This window comes from Myodes glareolus, chromosome 7, assembly GCF_982192425.1.
Source record: "Myodes glareolus chromosome 7, mMyoGla1.1, whole genome shotgun sequence".
NCBI classification, from domain to species: domain Eukaryota; kingdom Metazoa; phylum Chordata; class Mammalia; order Rodentia; family Cricetidae; genus Myodes; species Myodes glareolus.
Genome location: NC_142032.1, coordinates 37,880,603 through 37,892,755, shown reverse-complemented (window position 1 = coordinate 37,892,755; position 12,153 = coordinate 37,880,603). Strand labels below are relative to the sequence as shown.

At 45.3% G+C, this 12,153-nt stretch overlaps 1 protein-coding gene across 6 annotated transcripts in view; it reads right to left on the bottom strand.

The window, feature by feature from the left end:
* The window catches only part of Tjp2 (tight junction protein 2), a 113,910-nt gene that overhangs the window by 21,500 nt on the left and 80,257 nt on the right, over positions 1-12,153 (bottom strand). For all 6 annotated transcript variants that reach the window (XM_048438724.3, XM_085693730.2, XM_048438726.3 and 3 more), the window contains 8 exons: positions 11,759-11,861; positions 10,058-10,670; positions 7,614-7,717; positions 6,772-6,925; positions 4,680-4,788; positions 4,465-4,598; positions 3,220-3,286; positions 2,354-2,504 (listed from right to left, as the gene is read on the bottom strand). In XM_048438724.3, the coding sequence (XP_048294681.1) occupies positions 2,354-2,504; positions 3,220-3,286; positions 4,465-4,598; positions 4,680-4,788; positions 6,772-6,925; positions 7,614-7,717; positions 10,058-10,670; positions 11,759-11,861 (1,435 nt within the window). The remainder of the gene's footprint in view (positions 1-2,353; positions 2,505-3,219; positions 3,287-4,464; positions 4,599-4,679; positions 4,789-6,771; positions 6,926-7,613; positions 7,718-10,057; positions 10,671-11,758; positions 11,862-12,153) is intronic.

The following is a 12,153-nucleotide window of genomic DNA, read 5'->3' as shown; positions in this document are numbered from 1 at the left end:
GGAAATTTTGGGGGGAGTGGGAGGGTGTTGGGAGGAGGGGCGGAAATGGAAACTTTTATAATTTAATAAAATTACTTTCTCAAAAAAAAATTAACTCAAGTAAAATCTTGAATACACACCCACAGATCGTCTCAACCGTTCCCCTATTCCTCCAGTCTCTGAAAGGCGATCTAACACTAGACATAGAGATGCACAGCTATAATCCTGGTGCTTCTGGCTGAGGCGGGATGACTATGAGTTCAAGGACAGTGGAATTCTGTCTCAAAAGCAAAGCAAAAGAAACATGTTTAAGATGTGTTCATGAAACAGGATGCATGAGCCTTACATGGAAGACCACTGGCCCCTGTATCATTAAGCTGCTGGACTATACGTCCCTAAGGGGGACACTACAGAAAGATTCTGCAAGGTAACATAGAAAGCCAGTGAGTAATTTTAATTTGCCCTTCCCTGATGCCTATGGATGTTGAACATCTGAAAAAAAAAATTTCTTGTCCATTTGTATTTCTTCATTTGAAGGTTCTATCTAGTTCCATGACCCAATGTATAGAAATTGATTTTATGTTATAAGAATGTTTTGTCTATAACTCTGCACTGTATGTGTGCCTGCTGCCCAAGGAAGGGGAGAAACGACTCCCAAAAGGGGTCCTCTGATCTCCACATGCATGACAGGCACAAGCATGTCGTGCCCCTCCCAAGACACACACACAAATACAATGTGGCCTTTAGAAATCCATGTGATTAACAACCACCACCACCACCACCATCATCACCACTACCACCACCACCATCCCCACCACCACCACCACCATCCCCACCACCACCATCCCCACCACCACCATCCCCACCACCATCCCCACCACCACCACCACCATCACCACCACCACTCCCACTCGTGCAAATATCTTTGATTTTCTTTTTGTCTTTTCATTTCATAAGAGTTTTTGAAAGAGAAATACCAGTCACACCAAATAAACAACAAAGGGACAGTTAAACCAAGTAGATGAATGAATGAATGAATGAATGAAAGCAGCTGTATTTCTGTTGTCTGTAAGACCTGTGTTCAGCTAAAGTACAGCACGCTGCAAATGGCAAGCCTTACCTACCAAAAGACAGACCCATTCTAAACCTACCAACAATACCAACAACAACAAAAGGCCAGGCTATGCACACAGTTCCCGTCAATCTTCAGGCTGACCATGGAATGTGGAGCACACTACAGGGAAAAGGTTAGGCAGCCTTCTGTACTTCAAGGTCATACTGTGCGGGCCTTTCCAAGGGACAAATATCGTCTTTCATTATCTGTGAGCAGTTTCGGGCCCGGCTGGGTGTGCTGGGAGCCTGGGGAGGATTGGGTATCAGCTCCAACTGTGCTGTGGCTGCCTCTCTGCTTAGCTCAGGGAACTCACTCTTTCTCAGCCTTTTACAAGAGATCTTGTAGTCACCTGCGACCTGGCCTCCACCAAGGATTACTGCAAGAGAAGTCAGTGCCCACCAGTTATCTCCCTGGTCACCACTGCGATGCCAGGAACCAGAAAACTTTCTAGAAAACTTCTCAGCATGGAAGCGACTCTCCTTGTCTTTAATCAAGTTTTATAGAGAAATTGGAAGGCTGAAGCCCTACATAGATTCTCTACTTCTCTTCATAAAAATTCACATGGATAACCCACAAGACGAATCGATTTTATTCTTCAACTTTAATAAGCAAAGCACTAAACCTCTAGCTTCCCACTAGCAGGGAACAAGCTTCTCTTCATCAGCATATTAACCAAGTACAAGTTAACATGTGCTGACATTCAAAAGGCTTTCATCATAGGCTGGGGGTGAATGGATGGCTTAGGACTATGTGTTGCCTTGAGGTTCACCCGGCCTCTTGCTGGAAAGCTTGAGCATACGCAGGGTCTGTCAATCCCCACACCAGAGGAGCAATCTGAACCACATCAGTGCAGAGGGAGGGTATGCCCTGACTCTGAGCGATTCTGTAACTTCTCCCCTCTCTTTTGGACCTAGAAGAGCTCACCAGATCATGTGGATTTTCCACCAAAGTTTGTGTGTGTGTGTCTGTGTGTGTGTGCACAAAGAAATAGAAATGAGAGTTTGAAGCCAGTTTGGTCTATAGAGCCAGTTCCAGGATAGTCAAGACTACACTGAGAAACCCAACAAAAAACAAAAAAGTAGAACAAAAGAAAAGAGAGAGAGGGAGAATCCAATGACAGCTCCCAGCACGCCAACCATGAAACAGGAACCTGCTGTTACAGCAACCAGGAACCCGTTGTTCTCAGACCGCCTTCACTTGAAAAACATCCAGAAAGGCACCTTCCCAAGAGACTGCTAGAAAGCAGGCTTCCTTACCTACCTTCAGAATCTGGTCTCCTTCTTGTAGGCCCTCCTGCTCTGCAGAGGTGCCCTCCTGAATGCCAGCGACAAATATCCCAACGTCATTTCCACCAGCCAACCGGAGGCCCACGCTGTCTCCCTTCTTAAACCTCACCATTTTGGTGTTAGGGCTGTCGTCAGTCCGGTTTCAGAAAGGAAAGATGAAAGAGACTGTTTAAAGTGAAGGGTTCGCATCAAGATAGTAAAGTCTTAACTATTTTCTAGCTCGAAAGGGACACCATAGTTTGCAAAAGTTCCCTCTCAATTTTCTCATCTGTCCTATAATTTTATCTCCCTGGGACAGTGAAAGGAATGCCTGTCAGCCCACAAAGGAACAAAAATACAGAATTTACCACATTAGCTCATCTCAGATGAGAGTATGGAATTAGGGGTTCACTCTAGCTATCTGACAGGAGGATGGCCTCCCAAGTTATCCCACCACAAGACAGTTCAGATCCAAGGAAGCTGGTCCTAACCCAACGACTGAAGTCTAGACACCACTCAACCCCGCCGAGACCATCTGCAGTCTCTACTGAAGCACTGCAGTCTGGAGATGCTTCACCTAGCTGGGAGTTAGGCATCCAGCCAATGCAAATATTCAGGAAAGCATTCCAGAGATGTAGATGGGAGGGTAAATAGATACCAGAGCCACAGAGCTCACCCAATTCCAGATTTTGCTTCTCTCATATTCTTACAAACGTTAGGAATAAGAGTGTATGAATATGAAAGGGGGCAAACTCACCATCCGGGGCGGGGCAGGAAGAAACCACTGCTGTGGGTTTTAGCTAAGCAGATCTGCTGAGTGGAAGAGGAATGGGTGGGGGAGAGAGTAATGGAGGTACATACCCATATATGGCTTCATCCTCAGGACTAGGACGAAGAAAAGCTCTTGGGGCTGCTCTGGGTTGAGGAACTGTGGAGTCAAAGATTCTATTTTATGCATATGAGACTTTTCTTCACATACATATATATACCACATGAATGCCTAATGCTTGCTGAGGCCAGAAGAGGGCATCAGCTCCCCTGGAATTAGAGTTACAGAGGGTTCTGAGCTACCAGAAGGATGAATGGAAACTCTTAGCCCTTTGAGCCATCTCTCTGGTCCCCAGGCACTATGAATTAAGAAAAAAAAAAAGTTTCATGTGGTTTGAAGGTGTGTAGCTTTGCCTCACATGCAGGAGGCTGTGGATTCAAGCCCCATACTGTGCAACTAAATCACAACAAAACAAGACAAAAGCCTTCTTCCTTATCATCCAGACGGGCAGGAGCTTGTTTCTTTATACAGATAGCAAAATCCACAGGCTTCAAGTGTCTTACGTCACGCTTGCACCATCCCATCAAAACAACAGCACACACCTTTCCCTGCTCACCAGCCCACTCCCATTTTTATTTCTTTAAAAAAAAAAAAAAAAAGACTTAAAAGTGAACTTTAAGGCATTAGCAGTCACCATGGTTTCTCAAAGTCAGAGGAAAAAAAAACCAGCCAAAACACAAAGTACATGTTTGCCCACACAGAAATATTTATGCACCTAGAGTTATGAGGATAATTTCAGACTGGCAGGAAAGATCAGGAAGATGATGCTGTGTTTGCGTACAGAGGGCAAGAGGGCTATAACTCAAATATGTCAAAATGGTGACCAATTCTGATGATATATTAAGAAGGTTACCTCCCACATTAAAAGAGAAAAATAGTCGGGTGGTGATGGTGCACGCCTTTAATCCCAGCACTTGGGAGGCAGAGGCAGGCAGATTTCTGTGAGTTCAAGGCCAGCCCGGTCTATAGAGCAAGTTCCATGACAGGTACCAAAGCTATACAGAGAAACCCTGTCTTGAAAAACCAAAAATAAAATAAAATAAAAAAATAAAAGGGAAAAATAAAGAGGGCCTCTTATACTCACAAATTTTAAAAGTAATTTTTCTTTTTTTCATCTACATTCTGGAAATATCAAGCACATATTTCTGAACTCAATTCTTCAAATCAGTATACTGGGCTGGTAGTACACGGTTAGCATGACCTGGCTTGTGCATAACTAACTAACACACACACACACACACACACACACACACACACACACGACTTTAAAGGCGTACCTGGAGTTTCTTCCTGGTACCTGGGCTCTTTGTTGGCCTCTGCGACACTTGCAGCCGTGATGTCCCCCGTGGACTTGAATGGCGTGGGTGTGGCGCCCATCCTGGACAGTCTGCCTGAGGTTTCCTCTCTAGAACTGAAGCACACACCATGATCATGTCTCAGCAGATATCACATTCACAATTCACACTCAAAACGAAGGCCCACCCGGCCTTACCTCGGCCTCTCCTTCAGCTTCTCGTTGGAGGAGTGATAATCCTGATCAGAATATTGCTGGCGCTTCTCCTCTGGAGAAAAAGATCGGTTGGACTCTATTTCTGAGATATCTGGTTTCAAAAATAAAAAAAAAAGGTCCTTTTCAGTAAAATACATACATACCCAAAATTACACTATTCTCTGAGCGGGAAGCATGAGGAAAGGCCATCAGTTTAGAAGGCTGATTTTACTAAGGGGGGAAAAAAAGAAATTTGCTAATTTTCAGAAACAGACATTATTTAGTAAGGAGACTGCCTAACTGAGACAGAACACTTCTCTAATCCCAAATGTTTTCAAAGCTATTTTCAGTGGGGCACAATCCAGCTACGGCGTAAAGTCCCTCTAAGTCTGTTGTAGAAGTTGGTTCCAGAACCATTTCCCCAACCAAACTCAGCAGATGATTAAGTACTTTGTATAAGATGCTAAGCGTTAGCAGGCAGCCTATCCATACTCTGCTGCACATTTTATCTACAATACAGAACATCCTGCCAATGCCGTATCCACGGTGGTTATGCTGTGTTCTTGATAGAACAATAAGAAAAAGAAACCTTGACTTTCTGGACTCTTTTTCTCACATATTTTCAACCCGTGACTGCCTGAACCTGAGGCTAGAGAAAACACTCTTGCCAAACAGACTAGTGTACCTTAAATTTTAATGTATATTCAAATCATTTAGGGATCTTGCTGGAACCAAGCTCTCCGATACTGACACTATACAGAGGGTCGCTTGATGGACAGGGAGGAAATAAACTATAAACTGCAATTGGTTGCCATGATCTCTCTGCTTTCCTGTCCTGCACTCACAGTCCAGAAGAACTGATCAGACTTCTGACACACTGGTCATGAAACTAACTTTCAAAACCAGGCATGCTGGTCCACACCAGCCATCTCAGGGAAGCGCCTTTCCCTTCTGGGTCATCTTGCCAGCCCACAATGCTGTTTTCACCCAGTAGTCTGAACAAGGGGCCAGTGGAAAAGCCAACTGTGGGTCTGGGATGGCATCACACCTCAGGGAGCACGCACACAAGATGAAGGCCATCTCCTGAGCTATAACCCCAGGCTAGAAGTAGTACAAGACAAGAGTCCATCTCCTAAGTGGCACAGCTTTTAGCATATGCATGTGGGATCCCTAGGAGGGTGTGGGGTGTACCCCAGTACTTTTAGCACATCAGTTTTCTAAAACATCCTCAGAAGCTAAGGCAGCCACCTGCACTCTGTAATTCGAAGACACCACACCTACCCTGACCAGGAACAAACACTTAGAGCTGGTCCTTAGAGCTCAATGTAAGTGCTTATGAGTATTAAAAGGGCCCTTAGTGGACTTGATTCCTTCCCTTCCAAGTAGCCTGTGAAACTGGAAATAAATGCATTTACCTAAGTTTTTAACAAATCAAACAGTAACCCTAAGCAGGAACAGGGACATATATTAGGAAGCAACGTGTGCCATAACACTGAACTGTTTCAGTTTAGTTTACTGTTTAGTGTGGCTTTGTGTTCCACACCACCTTCTGAAGGTGAAAACACTAACAGCCTTTTTCTCCTTAAGCAGAGTTGGAATTTATGAAGAGATTTTTAATACATATTTTTAAGCACTAGAGTTAATTTAGGATAAAAATAAAGCCTCAGGAAGAAAAGAAGTGGTGCATGTTTTTGTTGTTGTTTGGTTTCCTTTCCCTTCTTTCTCTGAGGCTGGTCTGGAACTTGCTACGTACATCAGTCTGACCTTGGCTTTGTCTCCTGAGAGAGGGATTCAAGGCACGACCATGCCTGATTTCTGCCCATTCTTAAAGCACTAAAGTCTATCCTTGATTGATGTGTGCATGTTACTAATGAGTTCTGCTCTCAGCAGCCTAATTGAGAGTCCTTCCCAGTGTGCCAGAATTCTCTCCTAGAAATTTACTTTCAAAAGACACTTAAATAAACAAACAAACAAAAAAAAAAATCAAGAATACTTCTCTTTTTGAATCAAAGTTGAGAAGAAGGCTTCTTTGCCCCGCCTGCCTTCAGGCATGGTCCTCCTGACACCCCAGAAAGCACACAGCCCCACTTCTTACCTTCTACTTCAGAGTCGCTGTCATTGAGGGACGGGACGTTGATGAGGGTCTGCCTGCTGTCCCTCAGCACCACAAGCTGTAGTTTCCCTCTAGACTTTTCTATCAGCTTCCGAGCATCAGTTAAAGACATGTTCTCAGTAACAGTCCCATTGATCTGTGTATGGGAAGAACGGTGATGTTATTCACATGCGGGACAACTATTCACGGCTATGTAAAAAAAAAAAAAAATCTCTCATTCTCCTTTACAGAATTAGAAAGAATTTGCTGAATTACTCGGACCAGACTTCAGAGGACTGAATGAAAATGAATTATCCCTTAAATGAAATGTAACCACATATGCCCAGGACAAAAGAGTCAGTGTATATTTCGTTTATCTTGCTCATCTATTTAAACTTCTAAGTTCAAGACAACAGTTGGGTTTACTGCCGGAACATGCTTCCTAACCGGAGAGGTTTGTGAACACTATGAAGCATTCAGCAATCGCAGATTTACGGTTCAAGAGCAGGACCCTAGACTCTACAGCAACAGGGAGAAGGGGAAAGCAAGCCTTGAGATTGTTCCTTTGCTATTACATTAGTCCGGCATCTAAGGCTTACTTTTCCTTTTCCTTTTTAAATGACGGGGGAGGGGGGAGGGGGGCTAGCGAGGGAGCAAGGCTCACACGTCCTAGTGTCTCCGTTTATTTTGTTCTTTAGACAAAGATCACCTCGCTGAGTTGCTCCTCCTGTCTCTGCCTCACTTCCGGCCACGGGAATCAGGGAGCCCGTTGTGGTGTGCTGATGTGAAGGTGCACACTAAGAATGCACGCCAGCACACACCGTCCCCCCTTCTCGTCTTCTCACCTTGAGAATTATGTCCCCCTCGTGAAGGTTGCCATCTTTGGTCGCCAGTCCTGTTCTGGTCATTTCCTTGATGAAGATCTGACTCCCCAGCCGGAGACCATACTCTAGAAGACAAACAGGGGAACATGCACATTCTCAGCCTGTTCAGAAAACTTAAGGTTGGCTTTGAAGACTACTTGGAACAGTCATGAAAATTTAATTTTTGTATGGGATACTCTGTTAAACTGGCCTGGAATCTTTAAGTGGGGGCGGGGGGGGGATTGGAGGCAGAGGATGAAGTGGGTGAAGAAAAACAGAAAAAAAAATGAAACAAAGGAGGGGAAAGGAAGACAATGTTGCAAAATGTTAGCAGCTGTGGGGTGGCGGGAGTGAAAGGGACACTTTTCAAGTAAAAGGTTGGTCACAACAACCTGCTCCATCCATCTTAATAGAAAATCGTGCTGACCCTGAGGTTGCCCACTGGAAGTTGTGGACACAGCATCTGTCATCTGTGACAATTCACACTGCCCAGGGTTTGGAAGCCGGGGCAGAGTCATCCCTGAAGTCCCAGACCAGAAGTCAGCAGCATCCTGAGCCATTCTCGAGAGAAAAGCAACACCCCATCTAGGAGTGATGCACATTCTTTAATATTTTAAGCCTTCTACAGACTATCCTGATGTTATCTGCTAAGCCAATAAAAAAGGCACATTTTAGAGGTGACTGTAGTGACTTTGAAAGCCATCACAAGCAAGCTTGAAAGCGAACACATTCAATTTGTAAGTTATCACTAGTGTTCTGATTGAAAACTGTATGCTTACAAAACAGTGGCTTTCTTCAAAAAAAATTATTATATAGGAAAAGTACCTTTTTGGGATCACAAAGGAAGTTGTTTTAAAAATCAGTTTTAATAAGCTACAATAAACTTATTAGCATCTGATCTTATTATAAAGTTACAATGTGCTTTGCTGGTATAGTCCTCGGGGGACCAGTGAGGATTGTATGTCTGATATTTGTAAGACATTAGGTTCCTCCTTAGCACCACACACACCAACAGCTAAAAATAAGTACTGGGGTACACCCCACACCCTCCTAGGGATACCACACTTCTCTTCCTATGGTCCTAAGGATGGAAAGCCCCTATGGTTAGATTACACAGCCCAGGAGAGAGAGGGGGCTGAGAAAGTCTATCTTTTCTTCCCCATCAATACTTGACCTAGCCTCCTAAAAGCTTAATGCTCCCATTGTAACACAAGGGTGTGTGCAAATAGTTTCACGGGCATATGTATGAACTTCTCTTAAGTTATAAAAAACAAGACAAAACAAAAAAACAGTTAACCAGCTTCTGATACATAGCAAGGTGTCTGGCGACAGCTGCTGGTGGCATTCCTTCTTACTCAATAGCAACTCCCGCCTACTACTCAGTTTCTTAGAAGATTTATTTTCATGTAACTTTAGCCAGAAATAGCTAAGTTATAGGGTACACTCGGCTTACACGGACCCAATGCTCCAGGTACCCGCTTCCTGACCTCACATCACTCCAGTCATCTAAGTAGGAAAATCTTTTGTCTAAAATCCCCTCAAAAATAGAAATCTCCAAGCTACCGAAAAAAATGAACCTTTCACCTTGTATTGTTAGAGGCGTCTCACTGTTCTCTTCTTAGGACAGTATGAGAACCAACAAGACAAAACAAAAGCTATAAGAAAATTTAAAAGTAGGAAGACAAGACCCAAGATTAGAAATGGCTCCTCGCTGTTCATCTGTCTCCTCGCTTCGGATCAGCTAAAAGTGAGTTCCAGCTCCCCCTCTTCCTGTGCTTCTGAGTCCTCCCCTATGAACACTACTAACATCTTCCCTGCGCAGAAGTGAATGAACCCTGGCAGGATAAAGTGTGCCCACATCTCGAGGAATGCAGTGTGATGCAAGTATACCAGGCGAGAGCCAGCTTCCATATGCATACGGGATGCTCTGACCTGTAACACAGAAATGGAGTCTCCAACCACCAATGTCTTTGGGGAGATTATCTAAGACTATTTACTTACTCAACACCAACCCAGGCCTAGAATAGAACTCCATCAAGAGGAGCTGGGTACCGCCTTCTGCTTTGCTTTCCTACACAGAGACGAGCCAGGCTCACCAGCAGAGCCTGCTCACACATAGACCCCATAGCTTTCGGTTCCCAGAGCAGGTGAGAGACTGAGAATCTTCACTGTCACAAGCTGTGAGTGAGGTCCTTCTCTGAAGCAAAACCATTGAGACACCCGCATCCACATTAGTGGACCCTTCTACGTCTACGTCTCCTTATCACAGAACCAGGACCCAAGAGTAATGTCTCAATAATGTAGCTCTAGGGGATAAATGGGCCCACGGGTGTCTGCAGTTTCAGGTCGAGGCTAAACACCAGCACTGGGTAAGCACCAGGTGACTCTGGCACCACTGCTTGCATTCCCATATCCTGTGTGCCTACCTTCATTTGCTTTACTTTTGGTCAGAAGGACCCCAATGGGTCTGTCGGGATCATGCTTGCGCTCCTGCCGGGACTTAGGCTCAGGGCTGGGGCTGCGGGAGTGTAGGCGTTCACGGCTGCGGCTACGCTCATAGCGGGACTCAGGCTGGGCTCTTCGGTCGTATGACGGGCTGTAGCCTCCCTCGTAGTCAGGCTCATAGGATTGGTGATAGATGCGCTCATAGTCTCGGTCGTAGTCCCTGTCGATGCTGCGGCCACGGCTACGGTCCCGGGGCACATAATCGAGGTCCAGGTTGCGCTCCAGGCTACGGCCACGGCTGCGTTCCCGGCTGCGCCCAGAGTCTTCGTGGTCCAGGCCACGTTCCAGGCTCCGGCCACGGCTGCGCTCGCGTTCCCGGCTCTGTGGACGCTGCTGGGAACGCCCCCTCTCCCTGTTGTCCTCCCAGCTCTGGCTGAGCATATCGTGACTGCTGAGCCGGCTCCTCTCACTGTAGCCACTGCGGAAACTTCTGCCATCAAATTCGTCTATCACCTCAAAACCCCGGTCGTCATGACTGAGGGGAGGGCTGCCCTGCAGTGGGGCCACCTGGACCTTCCGGGGCCTCTTGACCACCTGTCCAGACAAACAGCAGATGCAGGACAGTGCAAACAGAGAGAACTGGGAGGGCAAAAGCCCTGGTTCCAGATTCAATGAAACGGTTCCTCTTCTAAACTCAGTGTGTGGGAAGGAATGGGAGGGTCATATATACTCACACATAGCCCTTAAACATCTGTATCCCTGCCAAGCTCCCCCCTCACTCCTGTCCAGAACCAAGGACAATAAAAAAAAACTTCACAAAGTTAGAATAATAAGCTAGAAAAGCGACTATACCTATGAGTAAGTGCTTTCAAACGCTTCTGACCAAGTATGAAGAGCCCCAAAGGCTTCGGTCAGTTCCTCAAAGTCAAAAGAAAACCCAGAAAGTGAGACACTTTGTATGTAATTGCTGACACTCCTGCACATGTTGCAGGAAGATGAGGGGAAGAGGTCCCCCTTCTAGAGAAAAAAGGACTAAAGAGATCGTCAATTATGCGCACACTTATCCCAAGCCATCTTGACTGGGAATTAGGTGGCTCTGCAGTTACTGGTTTTCTTAGATTTGCTAACAGGGTGGCCCTATTCTTAGGAGATGCGTGCAGCAGTTATTAAGTAGGAAGGATGCTTGCAGCCTTCCTCAGGAGGCTAACTTGGACACAGCTTCGCCATATCTGTGGCATCATCCTAGAAAAATATCAAGGCGCCAAGAAGTATGCTGGCCCTAGGTCATATAACTCTGCCAAATGGTCATTTTCTTGGGGCATAGAAAACATGTTCTTAAATCAAAATCAGGCTCTCTGCAAGAACAATATGGGCTCTTAACCACAGAGCCATCTCTTCAGCCCTTCTTTATGTTCTGATGAACAAAAATAATTCTTAATTTTTAAAAGATTTTTTTTTAAAAAAATGTATGTACAGTTTAAATGCAAGGACGTTTGCATGTATATATATGTACCAATGCCATCACAGGACTTACAACGGCTGCAATCTTCCCTAAGGATGCCTGGCTTGCACGTGTATATATGTACTAGACAGCATCACAGGACTTACAACGGCTGCAATCTTCCCTAAGGATGCCTGGCTTGCACGTGTACATATGTACTAGACAGCATCACAGGACTTACAATGGCGGCGATCTTCCCACTTTTCCTAAGCTGCTGAACTGCAAACGAATGGAGCACATCCTCCATGGGGGTGCCATTGACCATGACCACCCTGTCATTTTCTCTGTAAACAAGAAATAAACAATCATAAAAATGCATGGTGAGTCATCGTCAACACTTAAGAGAGAACAGAAGCAGTAAGTGAGTCCCAAGAGCTGATTAAGGGGCTCAGTGTGTGGCAGACCCCAAGTCAGGCCAACCTGGTCTGAGCTTCTTTAGAGTTAAGAAACCCGAACCCACATATTCAACTTCTGGGTGTTTACTAAGAACCACCGTGTAGACCACAGGCTCACACCAGAAGGCACCCCGCAATGAGGCAGTCTGGAAGGCAAGAGGAATTCAAGGACAGTCCTATG